Source organism: Maylandia zebra, linkage group LG6 (assembly GCF_041146795.1).
Source record: "Maylandia zebra isolate NMK-2024a linkage group LG6, Mzebra_GT3a, whole genome shotgun sequence".
Taxonomy (NCBI): domain Eukaryota; kingdom Metazoa; phylum Chordata; class Actinopteri; order Cichliformes; family Cichlidae; genus Maylandia; species Maylandia zebra.
In genome coordinates, this window is record NC_135172.1 from 15,128,712 (window position 1) to 15,152,293 (window position 23,582).

The 23,582-nt window shown below is 39.3% G+C and overlaps 1 protein-coding gene and 1 long non-coding RNA gene across 3 annotated transcripts; one reads left to right on the forward strand and one right to left on the reverse strand.

Moving 5' to 3' along the window:
• Positions 1–2,065: 2,065 nt before the first annotated feature.
• LOC111501183 (perforin-1-like) lies at positions 2,066–12,231 on the forward strand. Its single transcript, XM_023154186.2, has 10 exons — positions 2,066–2,310; positions 4,792–5,078; positions 5,165–5,244; positions 5,582–5,627; positions 5,998–6,122; positions 7,069–7,207; positions 7,305–7,385; positions 10,472–10,968; positions 11,067–11,160; positions 11,779–12,231. Exons 2-10 carry the CDS (start codon positions 4,809–4,811, stop codon positions 11,989–11,991), a joined length of 1,545 nt encoding a protein of 514 aa, XP_023009954.2. The 5' UTR covers positions 2,066–2,310; positions 4,792–4,808; the 3' UTR covers positions 11,992–12,231.
• Positions 12,232–19,744: 7,513 nt separating this feature from the next.
• LOC101463836 (uncharacterized) lies at positions 19,745–23,061 on the reverse strand. Of its 2 annotated transcripts, XR_013099147.1 has the most exons (4): positions 22,945–23,061; positions 20,437–20,670; positions 20,026–20,163; positions 19,745–19,939 (listed from the first exon to the last, which is right to left on the reverse strand). It is a non-coding gene; the product is annotated as an uncharacterized LOC101463836 (long non-coding RNA). The 2 variants fall into 2 exon arrangements; XR_013099146.1 differs by having other exon boundaries at positions 19,745–20,163.
• Positions 23,062–23,582: the final 521 nt, after the last annotated feature.

The window sequence follows — 23,582 nt, forward strand, 5'->3', positions numbered from 1 at the left end:
CTGACCAAAGGCTACTAAATGATAATCATAATCACAACAGTATCAGATCATAAATCATAATATAGAAAAACACCAAGATAACTGAAACACCAAGTACCAGAGAAACATAAAGGAAAATCCATGATGCAAAAGTACCAAAACATAATGAACTCAAAATACTGGGTCCAACGGACCCAGAACCGTGACACGCTGAGTTTTAACCAGTTAAAGAAAGTAGAGGAACAGTTGCGGGAAGAGGAAGAAAAGCTGTTAAAGAAAGGGAAAGTTAAGACGGTAGATTTGTGTAGGGTAAGCAAGGAGAAAGAATGTTTGAAAATGTGGATGATAGAAGCAGAAAGGAGGGAAACGAAAGCAGCTTTGAAAGAATTGCCTAGAGAAGTGCATGTTAATGAAAGAGAGAAAGGAAGGGAGGCTGACGCGGTGTCCACCTCAGCGCCTCTTCCGTATAACACGGAGAACAAATCATTTCCCTGTTCACGCACAGTTTGTGCATCCCCTTGTGCTCCTGTACAGGCTGCTTTGCAGAGCTTGAAAGCTGATGCCGACCTGGACTCCTTTCCCCTTAGATCCAGGGGCGGATCTAGAAGGGTGGCATGGGGTGGCAAGTGCCACCCTAAAATGCTCCCTTGCCACCCCAAGTGCCACCCCAGTTTTGCATATGACAGTGTTGTTTATTAAAATAAGGTAGCATTAACAGTTTGAGCGTAGTTACAGTCAACAGTGAATATAAATGCTAAAACTGAATATATTGCATAGTGTTTCCCCCTGCACCAGTAACAAATGGTTCAGCCCATAGCAGGACCAGCTTTTTTCTTGTTTTCAGTAACAAGCGATGCTTATGATTGTTTCAAAGCACATTTTGAACAACACCATGGGAATTTCGGATTTTACACAGGTGGTTGGATGTTAACCCTCCGTGGTCCACGGACACGCTGCACCTCCAAATCTCATGACTGATGTAAGCTGACATAGCAACAAGCTGCAACCACACTGAGTCTCTATTTCAGCAAAATCACAAATTCACATTTGTGGATGTGACATCACAATAGTCAAGCTTTTATACTCTCTATGGTAGCGAGCTTTGTAGCTGCTCTCAATTAAAGTCACTTACTGACAATCACAGTTCAAGTAAAAACATAACAAGACTAAATTAATCCAAAATGAAGAAAAGGACACCATGAGCTGCTCCAATAACCCAACAAATTAGTGGTGATATTGTTATAAAATCTGGTCTGAAGCCCAGAATAGATTTGTGAGACATGTCTGGAATAAATCATGCAAAGTAAAGAAAGGTAAAGTGAGTTAGCATGATAATTGTAAAGGCAGTAGTAATAAGTTAATATTTAGCAGGTATCAGATTAGATTATCATGCTAAAATGTACTTTTAGCACATACAGCTGGATTGGATTTAACAAAGACACTCATTTCCATTGTTTATACTCACTTTATTAGGTACACTTTGCTAATAATAGCCTGGATCCCAGAACTACCTTAATCATTCGTGGCATAGATTTACCCATAAGAACCCATGCCCCTGTACACATTGAGGAAAGGTTCTGTTGAAGTTTCAAAATTGACTCTCCCAGTTTTCCTGACAGTAAAAATGGGTCTTGGCTCTTATTGGTTAAACAGGGTGCTGGAAATGTTCCTCAGAGGTTTTTGGTTCATACTGACATGACAGCATCACAAAGTTGCAGCACATCAATGATGTGAATCTCCTGTTCCACCACATCCCATCAGGCTCTAGTGGATTGAGATCTGGTGACTGTGGAGACCATTTGAGTAAAGCTAAATCATTATCATGTGCAAGAAACCAGCTTGAGATGAATTGAATTTTGTGAGACAACACATTATTGTGGAGGCAGCCTTCATAAGATGGGTACACTGGGATCAAAAACAGATAGACATGGGCGGCAACGATACTCAGGTATTCAGTAGTACTCATTTGGCATAGCGGGTTAGCTTGCAGTAGTGCATGACTGGTGTGCTCATCCGCAAGTTCAGCATGTTGTTTGCTCAGAGATGCTCTTCTGTGTACCTGTCAGGGGTTGTGGTGTGTGGAGGCGAGGAAGAGATGACCCAAACGCTGGACTCACGGTGCAGAATGACGAGGATTTATTGGAGCGGGTGAATGAACAAAGCAGGAACGGCAAGACTAACTGACTGACTGAATGGCTGGCTGGCTGGCTGAATAACTGAATACAGACGGGAACGACAATAATGGCAACATCAACATCAATGACACGGCACTGGACTGGTGGAACTGGGGAACATAAATACACAGGCGGAATGATGAGTGATTAGAGACAGGTGAGTGAACAGCTGAACATAATGAACTAATGATAAATGGGAAGAGAACTAGAACATAATGCACAGAGTAAGGCTAACACAATAAAACAGGAAGTAGAACATGCAGAGAATGAACAATGAACACAAACTGAAAATACCGGGTCAACGGCCCAGGAACCCTGACAGCATCCTGGTTTTAATGAGTGGTTATGCGAGTTATTGTCACCTTCCTATCAGCTCAAAGCTGTCTCATCATCAGATTCAGCAGATTCAGAATGCTTTATTAAACTCTGAGGAAATTATGTGGTTACAGTTGCTCCAAGACAATAAGAACAGTAACAGACTGAATTAAATTAAATAATACAATATATTACAAAGTTCACAAAATTGGGAAATAGCTCTACTATATACAAATAGCTCAATTATAAATATTCAGAATATTACAGAGATGAAATTTAATTCTGTAAAAACTGTTAAAAAAAATCTTGGCCATACTGTACCTTAAAATAGAGGATTATCCATGGTATGAATCCATTGAGCAGCTGAAAGGGGGGAAGATACTTTAATAACATGCATGCTTAATGATCTTTGTGTTTACCTCTACAGGCAAGGTATACTACTTCAAACACAACACTAAGTCTCTTTTGAGAGTCTCTTTGTGAGACTTTGTCTGTGTGCAATGTTTTTACAGTTTGAAAATGAATAGCCCGACTACTTAAAGGTCTGGATATTAATTGAAATTGTAAGCCTAGGTAGTGATGGAACATGTTTTATAGTGAATAACATAACAAGTTTACAAATGAAAAATACAAATGTGCAAAAGGAAGTTGATTTATAGGTAATGTATTCATTTCACTGCTGAAAACAACTAGTAAAAGATTTCAGGTATGTTTACACACAAAGCTGCTTCAGGTAATGCCAAACACGTGAGTGACACTAGGAGCAATTAAAGTCCAAGGGCACCTGTGGGTGTAAGAAAAACAACTGAAGAAAGGAGTGAAACAGGGAAAACAATCAGAGCCGCAATAATAAACGTGACACATTTACCCAGAATGAAGACAGACTTTATATCTAGTGACTACAGAGCCAGCAGTACAACACTGATAACGCCTCTGTTACCTAAACATTTATTATTAAATTTGGCATCCATTCATCCATTCTCTTCTGCTTATCTTTATCACGGTCGCAGGGCTGAGGGATGGAGCGTATCCAAGGTGCCATATGGGTACAATTGGGGCACAGGTCGCCAGTCTGTTTATTATTTAATTATATTGTTAATTGTGTTAGTTATTTAAAAAAACATTTTAATAAATAGATTTGGCAATGAAGATAAAAATATACATGGTCCAAATCATTTTTGATATTTGAACCAAATGTGCATGTGTGGCATCTCTGTTGTTGGAATTTTGTGGTTTGGGGGCTGACAGCCCGCTTTCTCTTACACATATACAGTTACATCTATTGTTAAGAGGGCAGATAATCTCAAACAGCTTCTCAGCATTGACAAGGAAGTTATTCCAAGGACACTTCCTTAATCCAGGGTCCAAAAAGCCATTGTTGGTTTGTTTAACGATCCTTATCTTTGTTGATTTGTAGCACGTGTACCCATCTTATTCTTTAAAAGCTGTGCTTCTCTGTCTGTTTTTGAACAAGTCTTGTTGGCTCATTGTCCTGCTTTTGTCTGAATTGCATCACTGACAGAGGAACAGCAACTTCAACAGTATTTGGAAAAGGTAGAAACATTTTTTAATGGTACACAAAGTTATTGTTAACTTTATTTTAATAAGACAGACAGAGATACAGTGTTTAAAGAAAGCCTCTCCTTTTATTTGTTTATGTATGTGTGCTTGCATTTCAATTTAGTGATTTTTTTTCTTATCTTCTTTTAAGTCAAGATCATTTTACATGTGAGTCAAGTCAATATGAAAAATGTTGACTTGAGTCAACTAACAATACTTTATTGACTACAGCTTCTCACACAAGATACTACAGTATATGATATTGAAACCATATTACAAGCACAGCATTTTAATAAAAAGGAAAATTACATTTTTGATCAGTGATGATTAAAACAAATTTCAGAAATCTCTGCCATGGAAAAACTGCGAAAGAGGTATCCAGATTTTTTTTTTTTTTTAAAGCACACTATCTTAATGAATGTTTTTAAATACAGGTAAGGAATCACAGAGAGTTGATTCTGTTCATCCAGTCACAGAATTTTAAGTGGGAAAAACATTTCCTCACCCATCGAGTCTCAGCTGACTGCAGGTTTACTCAAGCTTATAATATTATGCAAATCACTAATACGCACACTGTTGTGTCCTGTACTGTTTATAAGGTTGGGGAACCCTGCAGTCAGGTGAGGCTGCATGTTTGCAAAAATTTGGTGTTCTTTACTTTACTGAGAACTTTAATGACGATCACTTATCTCTCTCTCTCTCTCTCTCTCTCTCTCTCTCTCTCTCTCTCTCTCTCTCTCTCTCTCTCTCTCCAAAATATCAGTCATTTTCACTGCAGCTATGCTGTCTTATTTAACCCCACCTCCTCTCTACCTGAGCCTCCTTCTCTTTCTGTCCTGCAACTCCGCTGTTCTTTCCTGTCAGACTGGAAACTACAGCCAGTGTAAGGCTGCTCCTTTTATACCAGGTCACAACCTGGTGGGGGAGGGATTTGATGTGGTCACTCTGCGACGAAAGGGAGCCTACGTGATTGATGTGAATACCTACCTCACACCAAGTGAAACATGTACTCTCTGCTCCAACCCGCTTCAAGGCAACATGCTGCAGAAAGTAAATAAAGATGCAACAACAAAGAGCCATTTGAACAGTAGCACACACTTTATGTGTACATGTTCATGATCTGTCTTCATTTTCAGCTGCCAGTCTCTGCAGTGGACTGGCGTGCATTCAGCCGATGCAGTGCCGATATTTACAGCAGCATCCACACCTCTGTTAGGTATAGCCTTATTATTATGTTATATTATTATGATTGCTTCACAGTTAGTGTCTTACTGAGAGAAGGTTAAATGTTGTGTGACAGTTGAGTCGCTATCTAAAAATCTATATCTGATTAGTTCAGTCTCTGGCAGTGATGAAATTCAAGGATTTTTACTGCTAGACACCTTTTCTGATGTATAAATTATCTTTATTCTCTTCATCATATTATTCAGAGCTAATCTAATTACAAAAACAGGTCCTCATCTGTAAATACTAACTGTTTAAAATAATGGAAATCACCTTTGAAATCAAACTGAAATTTATCTGTGATTCTTTACTGTGAATTGTATTCACAGCTCTCTGGTTGACACCTACACCTCCCAGGACAGTACTGACTGGAAGGTAGGGCACATTTCACAACAGTTATTTACATAAAATTAACATATTTTGGTATTATCAAATAATGTCAATGTTACAATAATGATAAACATGTCAATATAGATAGATTTTTTTTTTTTTTAAGTATATGGTCTTAAGTCTTATTAGGAAGTTTTAACCTCATATTTTAAATACTTTTTCAGATTTTTGAATAATGGTCCCACCACCAACATGTGTTTTGCACTTTGAAACTGAGGCCATGTTTGAACATAAATCGAGATCTGTAATTTGGGACAGATAGATCAAATAATGTCTCATTATTGGCTGGCAAAAAAAAAAATCAATCAGTTGAACACACTAATTTATTTATTCTTTTTCTTATCTTTCATAACAGACTGGCCTAGATTTAGGGATATTTGTGGGAGGAAAGCAATCTGCTGTGTATAACTTTGCATCAAAAAGGGCCGCAGAGGACCGCCACATCTTCAGCACACACAGGGTCACCTGCAACCATTACAGGTAGGCTGTGAATAACTCAGAATAGTCATATAAATTTGGGTTATGTTGCTGGTTACAGAGATCATACAAATCCACTATTCTTAAAATCAAAAATTCTAAAATTCACAGATCTGGTTCATTTTCTCACAGCACAAATTATATATAAAGCAATAAATAACCTGCTTCCTGACAATATTCTAAAAATGTTTTCTAAAAGGGAACGGGGATACAATTTGAGGGGGGAATTAAATTTAAAACATCCTCGTATCCGTACAACATTAAAAAGTTTTTGCATCTCTGTGTGTGGAGTGAAGCTGTGGAACAGACTAAGTAAAGATATGAAGCAATGTCCAAGCATGGCGCAGTTTAAAAAGCGGTTTAAGGATATGGTTTTTACAGGGTACAGGGAAAAGGTAGAGATTTGATAGGGTGTTCTTGTCGAATATTTTCATGTGTGTGTGTATATATATATATATATATATATATATATATATATATATATATATATATATATATATATATATATATATATATATATATTGTAGGCTGTGTATCCTTGAGGTGTTAATGGGGTTATTGAAAATGTGTATATGTGCGTATGTGTGTATATACGTATGTATGGATAGATAGAAACATATATGTGTATATATTTTAAAAAAAAAATTACACATAACATATAATGTAATTGCAAGGAGGTATTTCTGTAGTCTATTGATACTAGATAGTGGAAAAGGGGTGGGATTAAATAAGCTTATGCTTCTTCCTGCTCCTTTTTGAACATGGACGTTATTTGGAGTTGTGGTTGCTCGTTTTCCTTTTGTTTGCTTTGTTCATTTGTCTCTTTTAATTCTATTTTTTTAATACTTTTTCAACATGTTCAAAATAAAGATTCAATCAATCAATCAATCAATCTTTGTTTGAAAAGCTTCGGTTGAGATCATTTACTAATCTGTCTCTTTGTGTCCAGTTACCGAGTATCAAACAGTCCGTCTCTCAGCTCTGAGTTCAGTAAGGATTTAACCAAGCTACCACATTTCTACAACAGCTCCACCAGAGCTCAGTACAGTGAGCTTATACACACCTACGGCACACACTACATCCGCCAGGTTAAAGCACATGCTGTGAATTTTCTTATTATTCCTTATTATTATTATATTTCTTCAAAAAAATGATTTATAACACCGACTTTGCACCACATTGCAGATTCACCTTGGTGGTCGACTGAGGCGAGTCACAGCTGCACGAACCTGTCTGTCCTCACTGAATGGACTGTCCTCAAATGAGGTACTTTATAACACTTATTAAAAGCATAGCATTACTGAGGCACTTCAAATAATTTTATCTCAAAAATAGCGACTGAAAATGTAAGAGTAAGACTAATTGTTCTGGGCTTGGCTGCCCCACTCGCTCGCGGACGCGAGGGCGAGACCCATGGGAAGGGAGGACTGGGGTGGTAACCTGGGAACTGAGGACATCCTAAAGAACCAGACAGGGTGTGGGATCCCTGCCACAGTTGAAAGGCTTACATGAAAGGGGGCCGCCCAATTTTCTCCGCCGGCTAGATTCTGTGCGAAGGGGGCAGCGCCTCTAGGCTGTGCGTGTGTATGTGAAAGTGCGAGAGGTTGCATCTCGATTGAAATTGAGTAGTTAAATTCACCACAGGTGACAGCCTGTATGGGAGTGGGCCCAAGTTCTTTTGCTGGCTCGATTCTGAGCTGAGATTGTCAACTGTTACAGTTGACAGTCTGCCTGACAGTGGGGCTAAGTTCTTTCGCCGGTTAGACTCCGAGCTGAGTTCGTTGGCCCGCTGTAGTGCCTCTAGACTGCCTGGGTTAATTTTGGGCTTAGTAAATTAGACTTAAAGTTGAATTTTGCATCTAAAACCGTGTGTGTGGGTTTTGCATAGCGAGACACGTGCTCTGTATAGTATGTTGGCTCATGTGCCTGCAGTTACCAGACTACATATTTCTATACATACAGGGCAGTACCTCTGTCATGAAAGGCCAAAGTTAACTCTGTTAAAGTTGTGCCATACTGAACAATAATGCCAATGATTTTTTGTTGTTGTTTTTGCTTTGTTTTACATAAACTTCTATAGTCCAATATTATCTTAGTTATTAGAAACTTCAGTTTTTCTTTAGTCCAGACTCTTACTGATCCTGTAATTAAGTATTCGATCAATAAAGCTATGATTAATATCTTAGTGACATAATTTGTAGCCTACATATTTCGTCACCATAATTTTCTGTCCATCCATCCTTCCGTTCTCTTTCACTTATCCTTATAAGAGTCACAGCTATCATAGGGTCATAGGTTGTCAGCCTAACGCAGGGCTAATTAACCCAATTTTTGAGACATAACATTACATAATGCTGCCAAAATTTAGATTAATGCTCAAATGGTTGACTTTACACAAGACAATAGAAAACAGAGAAGTAAGTAGAACAGTCTTTAGAGTTAAAATTGACATACATGTGGCACACATCTTGATGAACTGGATATTTTTTTTAAATCTGAGTCTGGATGTAAACACCTATTTTCTCTCATCTTTCAAAATTGGTTTGACAGTCCTTCATACACTCTATCATCTTCATTTATAATGTCATCATCTTCTCTCTCCACAAGACTGCTTGTGTGCTTTGTTAAGAGAAGAGCATATGCATGATTTAAGTTGGTTTTAATACAACAGCTTTGACATGTTTATGAAACTGACGTGATCAGACAGCCCCGCAAAATCTTCACAAACTGTGTTTGTGTTTTTGTGTGTGTGTGTGTGTGTGTGTGTGTGTGTGTGTGTGTGTGTGTGTGTGTGTGTGTGTGTGTGTGTAAATACAAAATGCAGTTTTTAAATGATGATCTTATTGATTAAGGGAGCAAAGTTATCCAAACCTATCTAGTCCTGTGTGAAAATTGTGATTGTCTCCTCTTGTTAAATCATGCGTTACTGTGATAAACCACACTATTTGAAAAGCTGAGTTCAGGTTAACTAAACACACTCAGGCATGATTACTGGCAGACCTGTTGAATCAAGAAATCACGTAAATAGAACCTGTCTGACAAAGTGAAGCAAGGTAAAAAGCATCTCAACAAGCCAGACATCATGCCACAATCTAAATAAGTACTTGAGAAACACAAAAGTCACTGCCATCTATCAGTCAAGAAAGAGTTACAAAGCTATTTCTAAGGCTTTGGGACTTCAGTGAACCACAATAAGAGCAATCATACATCAACTGAAAACCTGGAACAGTGGTGAGGCTTCCCAGGAGTGACCGGCCGACCAAAAATACTCCAAAAATACTCATCCAGGAGGTCACAAAAGACCCCAGAACAACATTAACTGTAGGCTTCGTATGTCTCAGTTAAGGTCAGTGTTCATGATTCAACAATAAGAAAGAGACTGGGCAAAAATGGCATCCATGGGAAAGTTCAAGGAGAAAACCACATCTGAACAAACAGAACATAAAGGCTCGTCTCACATTTGCCAAAAAACATCTTCATGATCCCCAATACTCTGTGACTAATGAGGCAAAAGCTGAACTTTTTGGAAGGCTTGAGTCCTGTTACATCTGATATAAAACTAACACAGCATTTCATGAAAAGAACATCACACCAGCAGTAAAACATTGTGGTGGTTTTGTGATAGTATGGGACTATGTTGCTGCCTTAGGCCCTGGAAGACTTGCTGTGGTATTTGGAACCATGAATTCTGCCGTCTACCAAAACATGCTGAAGGAGACAGTCCGGTCATCTGTTTGTGACTTCAATCTGAAGCGGACTTCTGCAGCAGGACAATGATCCAAAATACTCCAGCAAGTCCACCTCTGAATGGCTTAAAACAAAAACAAACTGAAGACTGGAGTGGCCCAGTCAAAGTCCTGACCTGAATCTGATTGAAATGATGTGGGATGAATTTAAAAAAATTTCAAAAACCCTGAATGGCTGAGTTTGTGGCTGAAATACAACAATTCTGAGTGGGCCAAAATTAATCCACAGCGCTGTAAAAGAATCATTGGCAGTTATCGCAAACCCTTGATTGCAGTTTTTGCTGCTAGGGATGGCCCAACCAGTCATTAGGTTTAGGGGAAAATCACTTTCTCATACAGGTTCATGCAAGTTCTTTCCCCTTAATAATAAAAACCTTCATTTAGAAAGTGTATTTTGTGTTTATTTTGTTATCTCTATCTAATATTTAAATTTCTGTCATGATCTGAAATATTTAAGTGTGACAAACATGCAAAAAACAAAAAAAAGGAAATCAGGAAGGGACAAACAATTTTTCACACCACTGTATATATTTATAGTACAGCTAGAAATGCAGAGAAAATGCCCTTGATAGACACTGACATTTTGTTTCCCTTCCTGTCCTGCAGGTCCACTCCTGTTTATCACTGGGTTTCTCTGTCGGCTTGGGAAAATTGAAATTATCCAGTAACAGACAGTCTTGCAACAAGGTCCTACAAAACCAGGGTCTCTCGTTTATGTACAGCACTGGACTCCACCAACACTACACAGAGGTGGTAGGAGGCAATGGTTGGTTGGGAGAGTTTGCACTCACCCAGAATGACTCCCTCGGCTTTCTAACTTGGCTGAGCACCCTGAAAGATCACCCAGATGTTGTTTCCTACTCCCTTCGGCCAATCTATAGCCTGATGACAAATGGCACACAAAAGGCAGGGATGAAAGCTGCCATAGAGGAGTACTTGGAAGATAACGCTGTGAGAAAGTCACCCAATGAGCCAAACTGTGGGTGGCACATTCCTAATCTGGCTTCCAACTGCTGTCCTCTGCAAGCCTGGAGGGGGACGCTAAGGGTTACCATTGTGCGAGCCTGGAATTTGAAAGGAGATCCAGTTGGAAAAACTGAGGGGTGAATAGACTCTTGTCTATTAAGATCTGGCTGGTGTGGTATATCAAGCAGACTTAATAATTCTTCTGCTGCTCTTCTTTCTTTTCTTCTGATCACAGCTATGCTAAAATGTGGTTTGGTTCCTTCTATCGGAAGACTCGTTGGATTCGGTCAAACAATCCCTGGTGGAACGCGAATTATGATTTAGGCAAGGTCAGTAAACCCTCATTATAGATCATGATAAATTGTTTGGCCTCACAGTCAGCAGAGTTGATTTACTTTTCAAACCTGAAGCCTATCAACAGTTTACTACGGGTTTTTTTCTTGTTCTTGTTTGTTTTTTCGACACAATATATCACACAAAGCCATAGTTTAGCTAATACCTAAAAAAATGCAAAAGCATTACCTCATCATCAATCCAAATAATCAGACTCTACTACTAAACTACTAAACTTCTGTTTTTAAGTTGAGCTTTAGAACCGTTGTAATGACAAATACCATGTATGTTAGTTGACTTGGAAGAAGTAATGTTAGCTAGGTAGTGGTTTAGCAAACATATACATAAACATATATGCATATTCATATTCAAAGAGCCATTCTTTAAATTGATTCCAATAATCAATCTCCCTCGAATCCACCGCTGTGTCTTTCACACAGTTAATGACTCCTATGGCCCAGTTTTAAATGCTGCTCTTATTAAGCATGTACAAATGGTTTATGGATTTGTCCTATTTCATTGTTCTCGTTTGTGTTTATTTTTCACTAGTGCTAAAATTAACATTGGTAGGATAAAACTATATTAAATCTTGTTTGATTAATTTTCTCATGAAGGTGGACACACACTTGGGTTTGAAGGTTGAAGTTTGGGACAAGGATGTATGGCATGATGACCGTCTGGGATCATGTTTCAAGTATCTTCAGCAGGGGACACACACATTTACCTGTCCAGCTAAAAGAGGTGGTTTTGAGGTCCGGTACACTCTGGCATGTGACCCTCATCTGGCTGGAGATCGGTGTAATCGTTACAAACCATCTGCAAAATAAGAAATATATTTTGTATGTTATCTTCATAATAGTTCTGTTGCTCTAATGAACTGTAAAGATTAATGTGATACTTGTCAGTTTATGCATTTATTTTTCTACTACTAAGACATAACAATATTCCACTTGTTCTTTTATATTTGTTAGAGTTTAGTCACCCTTTTTTTATTCATATGAATTTGGTTTACTATACCCTAATATTGCTTAATTTAAAAAAAATTAAAAAATCTTTTTTCTTTTGGTTTCAACAGATTAAAATGATAAATATAGACTTATAAATCCAAACCCATTACATCAGCTGGTTTGTATTCCTACTAATTTGTGAGTCTAGTTTCAGTAATGTAAAAATGTATGTGAAACCTCTAAAGGACTGTAATTCACATAAGACCTCTAATTAATTCATTAATTAAATGGATTAGTGTGTTCAAATGTTTAACTGTGTGTATTATATGCAATAAATGTAATAAAAATACAAAATAAATAATGCAATTCATTTTTTCAGATCATCATGTCTTACTGGGATGTGACAGGGCCAGAAAGTCAACAATTGTAACTATTTATGACTTACAGACAGTATTTACCGCACTATAATGCACACGTAAAATTCTTTAATTTTCCTTGTTCCTTGTTCCTTACATCCGGTGTGCCTTACATATGAATTGTGGTTGTGCTTACCAATTTTATGTGTTACACGGCTCTCAAAAATCTGTCAAAAAAAGTTTTAGAATAACTTTGGTAAGCTTCGAAGCGGCACCGTTCGATGGATTGTCGAAGCATTACGGCTAATATAGTCAGTAGCCTTGCGGAGTAATCAGGGTCAAAGTCCATCAGCTTCAGGTCCCAAAGTCAAACAAACACTGCTACATCACTGAGAGTTAAAAACTGTCCAAATTCTTTCATCTTTAATAAAATGATCAGCGTTGCTGCTTTACCAGGTGTAACTATTAAGTTTAACATCCAGGCATCCATGAAAACAGAATTTATTAAATTTAACGGAGTTAGAAGTTAACAGGAAGTTAGCTCGCTAGTTTCCACCTACACATGATATGCCATGTTCTGACTGAGAGATTTCTGAAAAAATTAAAACGTACAGCTCTGCTATCACTTCCAACATAAACGAAGACAGAAAACGAAACAGCAGTGACTTTTGTAGGGCTACTGAAGTTGGACGAGCTGGTATATAATGATGTGCTACGTGATCACTAGTGACACAGCTATGTTAGCATAACATAAGCTGGAGCATGAACGCTAACTTATTTCCACTTTATAAAAGTTAACGCCAGGGTTCCCAATGGTTAGAGACAAATGCAATCGCATGGCAGGATGCTGTAAACGCACCAAACTTCCGTCAGAAGAACAACTGAGACAATCCATCCACAATACGAGGTTAGTCATTAATATACTGCAAAAACATGGGAATAGAGCAGCTGCCAGACAATTCAACAGTAATGAATCAACGGTACGGAAGTGGAGGAAGCAGGAAGAATGAGTTGAGTAAACTTTGACTTATCTGACTCTTTTGTTTCACTCACTTAATGCGCCTTATAATCCGATGCACATTATGGTCTGAAAAATAGGGGAGTTCCTTGATCATTAATATGCAAATTGTCAGTGGTTGATCAACAATCCATGGTTGTCCTTCTCTCCTGGAACGGCTGGAGCTTTCTATAGGCGCCTTCCCAGCTTTGACAAATGTCCAGCTGGGATAACCACATTTACTCCGGGCCTTCTTGATGTGATATTCTTCTGCTTCCCTGGCCACTGTGTCTGTGGGAATGGCGTTCGCTCTCTGTTGTAGCGTCCTGATGACACCCAGTTTATGCTCCAGTGGATGATGAGAGTCAAACCTTAAATACTCATCCATATGTGTAGGTTTACGGTACAATGAGTTTTGATCAGTGGTCATTGATCAATGGTCATGAAAATTTGCATATTCAAGGAACTGACCTCCCAGCCAATTGTTCCTTTAGTGGTGCTAGTTTCAGTCATTATACAAATGTACTGTTTATAAAATTGGGGAAACCTGCAGTCAGCTGAGACTGAAGAAGTTGGATGAGTGACGAAACGTTTCTCCCTCTGACAACGCTAGGCCCAGATGAACAGAATCGAACTTTGGGGATTTACTTACCTGGATGATTGAGCATGCATCAAGAAATTGAAAATGCATTTAATTCCTATTGGAATATTTTGGGGAATTAAACAAAATAATTTCTCTACAGCTCACTGGTTGAAGCATACACCAACCAGAACAGCATCGACTGGAAGGTAGGAAACATGTTGAGTGAAACATGCAAATCATATTATTATCACTGTAAACTGTTGATGTAGTCCTGTAACCATTTCTAGCTCCATGTTTAAAAGAGTATCCCATGACTGAACATTGTAAGGACAATATTTAAAAGAACAAAAAGAAGCGAAATTACCAGGCAACTACAGTAGAGCCCTACAAACATCATACATACATGTTTGCACCCTCAACTTTATTGAGGAAGATCAACCCCATGCTTGCTTTAATACACAATTCAAAATAAGAAAGAATCACCTGCAATAACATGCACACACCATGCACTGTAATACACAGGAACAGAAGATTGTGAGAAATGTGTCTCTGTAGAGGCTATAAAAATAATCAGGAAACAAAGGTGGTGGCCGGGCCTTAGTCCATGGGGCCCGGCCGGGGACAGCCCGAAAAGGGGACATGGGCCCATCCTCCCGCAGGCTCACCACCCACAGGAGGCGCCATAGGGGTCAGGTGCATTGTGTGCCGGGCGGCGGCCAGGAGCGGAGGGCCTGGCGGACTGATCCCTGGCTGCCAAGACTGGCAATAGGGACATGGAATGTCACCTCTCTGGTGGGGAAGGAGCCTGAGTTAGTGTGTGAGGTTGAGAGGTACCAGCTAGATATAGTCGGGCTCACCTCTACGCATGGCTTGGGCTCTGGAACCGGTCTCCTGGAGAGGGGCTGGACTCTGTCTCAGTCTGCATTTGCCCCTGGTGAGAGGCGGCGGGCTAGGGTGGGTATTCTAATATCCCCTCGGCTTGCTGCCGGTACGTTGGGGTTCTTCCCGGTGGATGAGAGGGTTTGTTCCCTGCACCTTAGGGTCGTGGAACAGGTCCTGAATGTCATCTGCGCTTGTGCGCAGAGTGGCAGTTCAGAGTACCCAGCCTTCTTAGAGTCCCTGGGTGGGGTGCTGGAAGGTGCTTCACCTGGAGACTCTGTTGTCCTGCTGGGAGACTTCAATGCTCACGTGGATAATGACAGCGAGACCTGGAGGGGCGTGATTGGGAGGAACGGCCTCCCTGATCTGAAACCGATCAAATGTCTCCTAGAAAAAAAATCTCAATTTAAAAGGTGAGAAATGTGAATTTCATGTTGATTGAGTGTCATTCCTGGGCTTTATTGTTGAAAAGGGTCATTTAAAGCACACTCAGTCAAAGTGGTTGAATGGCCAGTTCCCTCAAACAGGCAGCAGCTTCAACAATTGCTGTTTTGCTGACTTTTACTACCTTTTATGATTTCAGAAAAATAGCTCTATTGTTATCAAATTCAAATTTTATTTGTCACACACACAGCCATACACACTATGAGGCAGTCCTGTTTGAAATTTCCACCAAATCTACTTTTGTGTTTGTAGTGCTGTGTTTCCTCAGTGGATGCAGATGGTCAAAGTCTGTGATTTCAAATATGTATAGTGTCATTTCTCTACATAACACAGAAATAAGAATTTACAAATCAAACAATTATTCAGAAACAAAATGTGCAAAACCCAAAATAAACTAATCTTCAGTTTAGAGCAAAGGAATCATCTATTAATGTTGTGGAGTTGTTAAACACACACAAACTGCTCTAAGATGAATAACTCAGTGTGGAGATCAGGGAAATATTTTACTGCTACTATTCATAACCATCATCATTACCATTACATTAATTATCATTTCATCAAAGCATTTATTCAATAGATTACACATGTTCTTAGTTAAGATTATTACACCTATCACAGAGAGCTTCAGTCTGGTAAAAGGTTAGAAGCATCAACGGGCGGGGTGAGGCTGAGTGCGTTGGAGGTCGAGACACACACACACAAACAGTAGTTAGACTCATATTTAGGTAAGAGTTCAAATAATAGTTTGCAAAAGCTTGTGACTGCAAAATTGTGTCTGCCTAAGGGACAGTTTGTTCCAGGAGATAAGCGAGAGTTAGAAGATTAATAGGAAGCACCTGGCCTCGAGACAGAGAAGATGTCTTTTTAAATGTGTCCAAAGTCGTCAACAGAACATTTGTGGTTTTGAAACTTATGCATGTGTTGTATCTGCTTGACGCATGAGGGGGCGTCATAAACGTAAACCCTGATGGTATAAAACAACTGCTTGTGTATCGTTGGGCGGAGATCGATGCTGTCTGTGGGCAGTGTTCATCTCTCCACGCGCGTGTTCATTAAAATCATTGTTTGACAGAAGCTCTTCTGGACCATTATTGTTTTGTGCTCACCCTCAATATTTGAACTCGTAACAAACAGCAATAACGGCAAAACATGTAATGGACGTGCTGGTCCACTAGACAACATCATGTTGATGTAATGCTTTGGGTCTCTTATGCAAAGTAAAGAGGCTGAAATAAGGTGTCCATGAGTATCAGTTTTCAACATTCAGTATTAAGAGCCAAAGACTGTACGGGTTGGGCCAGTCGTCAAGTCCTGGAGCAAAGTGAGCCTGCAAATCAATAAGATGCAAATCAGTTTATACCTTTCATATAATGTTTGAATTTGTTTATTCTGAGTTTTATTGTTCAGTTAGTTTCCACAGTTCATATATCATGTGTAATTTTTCATTAGTTTCAGTGTTTGTTTGTATTTTATTCTATTATTGATGGTTGTGTTGACAGATTTATCCAAATTTAAAGCTATAGATGTGAACTTTTGGTTCCTTTATTATTACCTGTATAATTAGTTTCAGTGTTTGTGAAGTGGGGAAGGAGGACCCAAAAGCAGGACTCGTGCGATGGACAGTGCTCTTTATTTACAGTGGAGTAAATAAGACAACACAATAATCCCTTGAGCTCCCTCGACTCCTGTGTCATGTCTTTACCCAAAACTCTGTGCTCTCTGCTAGAGCAGGGCGATATGGCCAAAAATATTTATCACGATATATATTTGAAAATTTGCGATAACGATATAACTGACGATATAATTGATGCGAGACAAAATACAACTCCACAACATTACTAGCGCAAAAAGACAACCTTCCATTTATTTTCACGTAAACAAGAAGCTGGTTTTTATGTACATTAAAGCTTTATAAAAATGTAACAGTGCAAATGCAAATTCCTTGCTGAAAGTTTAACCCAAAGGCATTTCCAGTAGAAATGGGCTGACATATCCTGAGCATAACCATGTATAATATCCACTGAAGTTAAAAAGAGGTGCTTTGCAACATTAAACTGCAGTGTGCAGTACGCATTTTTCGGACCATAAGGTACACGGGATTATAAGGCACATTAAGCGAAACAAAGCAGTCAGATAAATCAAACTTTATTAAACTCATTCTTCTTGCTTCCTCCACTTCTGTACCATTGATTCATTAATGTTGAATTCTCTGGCAGCTGAGCTATTCCCATGTTGTTGCAGTATATTAATGACTAACCTCGTATTGTGGATGGATTATCTCAGTTGTTCTCCTGACTGAAGTTTGGTCCGTTTACAGCATCCTGCCATGCGATTGCATTTGTCTCTAACCATGAGGAACCTTCACGTTAACTTTTATAAGTGGAAAAGTGTTAGTGTTCGTCCTCCAGCTTCACTGTTTATGTTATGCTAACATAGCTGTGTCGCTAGCGATCACGTAGCACATCATTATATACCAGCTAGCCCAACTTCAGTAACCCTACAAACGTCACTGCTGTTTAGTTTCCTGTCTTCATTTATGTTGGAAGTGATAGCAGAGCTGTACGTTTGAATTTTTTCAGAAATCTCTCAGTCAGAACATGCTATATCATGCTTACTAGCGAAACTAGCGAGCTAACTTCCGCTAGCTTCCTGCTAACTTCTAACTCCGTGCGATGGACAGTGCTCTTTATTTACAGTGGAGTAAATAAGACAACACAATAATCCCTTGAGCTCCCTCAACTCCTGTGTCATGTCTTCACCCAAAACTCTGTGCTCTCTGCTCCCATGGCTGCTGTCCACCTGTGCTCCACTCTCCTCCTCCTGGGAAAAAAACAACAGAGGCAGCCGTCAGGACACCATGCCGCCTAATCAACAAAAAACAGTCCCAGTCTAAATAATCTAAAAGACCAACCACAGCTCCAGTGATGGCAACACACAGTTCTAGTGACCAACCCAGTGGGCGGCACTCGAGACAAAGCAGTTCAGGTGGCCTGCATACATTTAGTATCAGGCTTTACAAAAAAAAGTATCAACTATGTTAGGATCCATGTTCATCATGTATGATGTGTGTTTACATTTGAAGGTGTTTGTGGATTTGTCACCTCTCTTCAAGGTGTGGTTTGTGTTTGATGCTGAAAGAGATAAAGACTGCTGATTGAAGTAGGGTTCAGTAAAAATTGTTTGGTTGTTGGTTTGGGCACTGCTCAGGTCCACATTAAATAAACTGCTGCTCGTGTGTTTGTAGGTTCTCAGTCATCCAGGTCATGGTTGTCTAAGGAGCCTGGAAAGAAAGCGACTTTACTTCTTTAAGGTTCTGGATGATGTTTAACTTCTGATCCAAGAAGCTTCTTCAGTTGATGTGCTTCCTTTGCTCATTTTCCACCTCTGCACAGTTTCATTTGATGACAGTGCAGTGCAGTTCTCCCAAACATACAACAGAGGGCGCTATGCACATTCACTGAAGTGCAGAAAAATACAAGTGGGGGAGGAAACAAACAGCAGCATCAAGAGAGAAAACTGAAGTGTTCAAAGCGAGTTACTTTAGTCTCTTATTGTAATATTAATCGACATCTAAACATCACGTTGATGCTTCATGTTTGAGTTCCGTGTCCTTTTACTGCTCAGTTGGAAAATATTGATGCAATTTAAAAGACGAGGAGAAGAGTAATTTCTCTGTACTACTTCAAAAGTAATTTGAAAGCACTGCCTCATATGGAAAATGAATCATGATGAAATCCTGAAACAAATAGTGTTTGTGAATATGAAGAGTTTAGTTTTCATTTTGCTCTTAGAAGTATAAAAATGCAGGACTGAAGACAAGATGGAAATGATGTGTTATGAGAAATAAAACACATATGTCGCTATGTACTATAATTTTATTTTGTTTATTTTTTGTTCTTGTAGGTTTTTTGCTTTAGTGTAAATTTTGAAAGCACTGCTTTTAGTTTGAAAATTGGATTCAGTGTTTAGAGTTCGGACAAAACAATGGACGGTTTCAAGAAATGTATTTTATCAACAAAACGTATTTTGATGGTTACTGTATTTATTTTAATGCCCTCAGTGCACGGAGGCCAACAGCCTCCACGTAAACATTTCCACCCCCAACAATCAACTCAGATTTATGAAGTTTATCATGTTCAGGCCCTGCAGCTGATTGGTGGCATGTCTGATCAGAAAGCCTTTCTGCATCTTCACAGTGTGAGTCTGAGAGTTTCTGAACAACAGGATGAGCTGCTACACACCTGACACCACATTCAAACACACACAAGCTGCAAATCTGACACAATATTTTAGACCAAAGAAAAAGGTTCACAATTTGCAGTTAACATGAAGATATTCTAGAGTAGAAACAACACACAGCACACAAGTTTCATGTAGAGATGATTGTTTATTCTGGATGTTATTTTCATTCAGTTATTTTCCATTATTTTGAGCAATTTTCTGATTTATCCAGTTCATGTCAGAACAAACATTCACAGTAACAGCTGGTCCAGTACAGACACGTTCAAAACCAGAACTGATTACACCATAAATCATGTTGTTGTAAATCACTCCACCACCAGAATCACCCTGAGAGAAGAGAAATTTAGTTTGTGCTCCCCAAAATATCTAAAACAAACACAGATGATATACAGTAATATTAGCAGTCAACCAACCCCACGTGCATCTACTTGATGTTCTTCCAGACACAGCCTGTTGTTATATGGCACATATGCAGTACACTGAGAGTATCTGGTAGGCTCACAGTCAGCAACACACGTCTGCACACTGAAGATTAGGTGGTTCATCAGGGACTAGAGAAAAAGGAAAAGAACAAAAGTTATTCATAATCTTTCAAAAGCTAAAATTTTGAGTAGAATGATGTTTCATCTTTTGTTATGTTTCCAAATGATTTTTAAACAAGGAACTTGGCGCACAGTATATCTACTCCAAAATTTACAAAAAGAAAAAACTTGTTCTTCATTCAGTATTAAACAAAAACATAAATGTAAGTATAAAACAGTCACCGAAACCGAAATCAGATTCTAGCATTAACTGTGAAATAATCAAACAAAATATGGTCTTACGTGTGTGGCCGGTGGCATTTACTCTATAACCACCAAATCCTGCAACCTGAACGACGTCTCCTCTAGAAACAGACAAAAAACAAAACAATCATAAATTAATTTCACATCCATCCATGTGACATGAACACAAAATAAATCAATAAATCATATGATGTACTCTGCAGGCTGGGTATTTCCAGGTGGCTGAAGTGTTTCCAGGCTCCTTAGACAACCATGAGCTGGATGACTGAGAACCTACAAACACACACGAGCAGCAGTTTATTTAATGTAGCGGTGAGCACTGCCCAAACCAAAAACCAAAAATATATATTGTACCCTACTTCAGCCAATCAGCAGTCTTCATCTGTTTCAGCATCAAACACACAACCACAATTTGGAGAGAGGTGAGAGATCCACACACCTTCATGAGAGGAGCCACTAATGTAAACTAACACCACACATGATAACCATGGATCCTAACATAGTTGATACTTTTTATGTGAAGTCTGGCACTAAACCTCTGTGTTCCTGTCATACTGCATGTACTATATATACATGTAGCATAAAGCACAATAATTAAGCTGTTAATAATTAACAATGTCTTCTGTAAGTATTTCATTTTAAAATACACATCCATTCATGCATTAATGTTTAATGTGTGAAACATTTAAAAAGTTAGTTAAATAATAAATAATAATAATGATAAAAACCCTCTGTAAAGGACTTTTGGATTTGATGCTTTATGTCTGGATCTTGCGCTTTTGCACCATCTGGTGATGAACAGTGGAATGTAGAGTTGGTTGCATTTTTGGGTCTCCACCCAACCCCTTTTTTGCTAGCACACATCGTTAGCTCCACACATGGAAAAAGTAATGTTCAAAATTAAATAAGTGCAAGAAATCAGAATCAGAATCAGAATACTTTATTGATCCCTGGGGGAAATTATTTTTTGTTACAGTGCTCCATTATAAACCAACATTAAGACAAGACAGACAATACACTAACTAAGAATAGTACAATATATACATATATATACATACATACATACATAAGTCACTCATAAATAAATAGCTGAAAAAAAAACATGTGTAGTTGTAGCAGCAAACAGTGTGTTAAGTGGATGCGTTGTACAGGGAGATGGCCACAGGCAGGAATGATTTCCTGTGTCGTTCAGTGGTGCTTTTCGGTAATCTCAGTCTCTCACTGAACGAGCTCCTGTGACTGACCAGCATGTCATGGAGTGGGTGGGAGGTGTTATCCAACATTGTCTTTATCTTGGACAGCATCCGCCTTTCCGACACCACCTTGAGGGAGTCCAGCTCCATCCCCACAACATTGCTGGCCTTACGGATCAGTTTATTAAGTCTGTTGGCACCTGCGACCCTCAGCCTGCTCCCCCAGCATGCAACAGCATAGAGGATCGCACTGGCCACAACAGACTCATAGAAAATCCTCAGCATTTTCCGGCATATGTTGAAGGACCTCAGTCGCCTCAAAAAATAGAGACGACTCTGGCCCTTCCTGTAAAGTGCTGTGGTGTTTTTAGCCCAGTCCAGTTTATTGTCAATGTGTACTCCAAGGTATTTATAGTCCTCCACAATGTCAACACTGACCCCCTGGATTGAAACTGGGGTCAAGTGTTTCCTGGTCTTCCTGAAGTCCACGATCAGTTCCTTGGTCTTTGCCACGTTGAGCTGCAGATGATTCTGCTCACACCACGTGACAAAGGAGTCGACCACAGCCCGGTACTCTGTCTCATCATCCCTGCTGATGCATCCAACCACCGCAGAGTCATCAGAAAACTTCTGAAGATGGCAGGTCTCTGTGCAGTGGCTGAAGTCTGTGGTGTAGAGGGTGAAGAGGAAGGGGGAGAGGACAGTCCCCTGTGGTGCCCCTGTGTTGCTGATCACCTTGTCAGACACACACTGTGGGAGACGTACATATTGTGGTCTTCCTGTCAGGTAATCAACAATCCAGGACACCAGAGAAGCATCCACCTGCATCGCTGCTAACTTATCACCCAGGAGGGTGATAGAAAAAGATAATAAGGCCACAAAGGACTATTTAGCCCCTCCTGGAGGTCAGCTTACTTTGTTTGTGTTCTTTAAATGTTTTATTTTCTGTGATTGATTACGTTGTGATTGATTTACACAAAGTAGAAGAATCCATTTTGATGTGATGTTTTTAAAAAAATCGTTTTCTTCTTTGAGCAGTTCTCCCGGGTCATCGAGACCAGAATAAACCCCGTTTTATAACTCTACATGGTGCCTACGTCAACCTTTGAAGGTGCTACACCCTCAAAAGAATCAGCTGTACAGCACATTTGCTGCTGTTGTTACCAGACACAAATATAAATGTGCCAAATTTTAGATCACAGGAAATATTTCTTAGAGCAGATTTTAAATCAGTAACTTTGCAAATTTAGAGGAAATGTTTTTGGACAACAAACGTGTCACATTTTAAACAGGGTTTGAATAATCAGCGCTGACATACAGGCATTTATGCGCTGGGTATAACAGACATGCTTACCGTGTGAAAGGACCGCGGATGTCTTGGAGCAGAGAAACATGCTGTATTGTTGTTTTTCTTTATTGCATAAGCAGCGCCCGACTGTCAGAAACGCTCTGTGCGGGTAGCAAAGTCGGCTCCAACGCACCTGCAGGTATCCATTTGAAAGAAAGGTGTCGCTGCGGCTAGGCTCTCGGGACAGTCAGGCTTTTATTTATATTTGCGGCATTCTGGTGCGTTAAAACTAGCAGCCTGTGTCCCGCTTAGATCACCATTCCGAACATTCAGATATTTAAATAAAATGATGAATCGGCGAGTGATGAGGAGCCACGTAGATCCTAAAATGAGGTTTGATTAAATTAAACTCTTATGAACAGTGATGACGCGTTCCAAACAAACGATGCTTTCTACATGGCCAAATTGTGTGCTAACTACCTCACAGCGCTGTGTCCGGGGTCCGAAAAAAAAAAGTTAAAACGATATACCTTGCGAAAGTTGTGAAGTGCTGAGGAAAATACTGTGTGTCTGATGGGGTGTTTTTATATAGGTGGACTTGGTTTCAGTTGACCTCTGACATGGAGAGATGAAAAGAGCAGTTTGTAAAGAAAAAAGGTGAAAAACTATGGAACTACAGTTGGGATGTGTGTGCTGGGATGCTC

Excerpts from the sequence above, each read along its gene's own strand:
- LOC111501183 (XM_023154186.2), top strand. The coding sequence starts at position 4,809 with ATGCTGTCTTATTTAACCCCACCTCCTCTCTACCTGAGCCTCCTTCTC. Across the intron at positions 10,969-11,066 it reads CCAGTTGGAAAAACTGAGGG|CTATGCTAAAATGTGGTTTG; the intron begins GTGAATAGACTC and ends TTCTGATCACAG. Across the intron at positions 11,161-11,778 it reads CGAATTATGATTTAGGCAAG|GTGGACACACACTTGGGTTT; the intron begins GTCAGTAAACCC and ends TTTCTCATGAAG.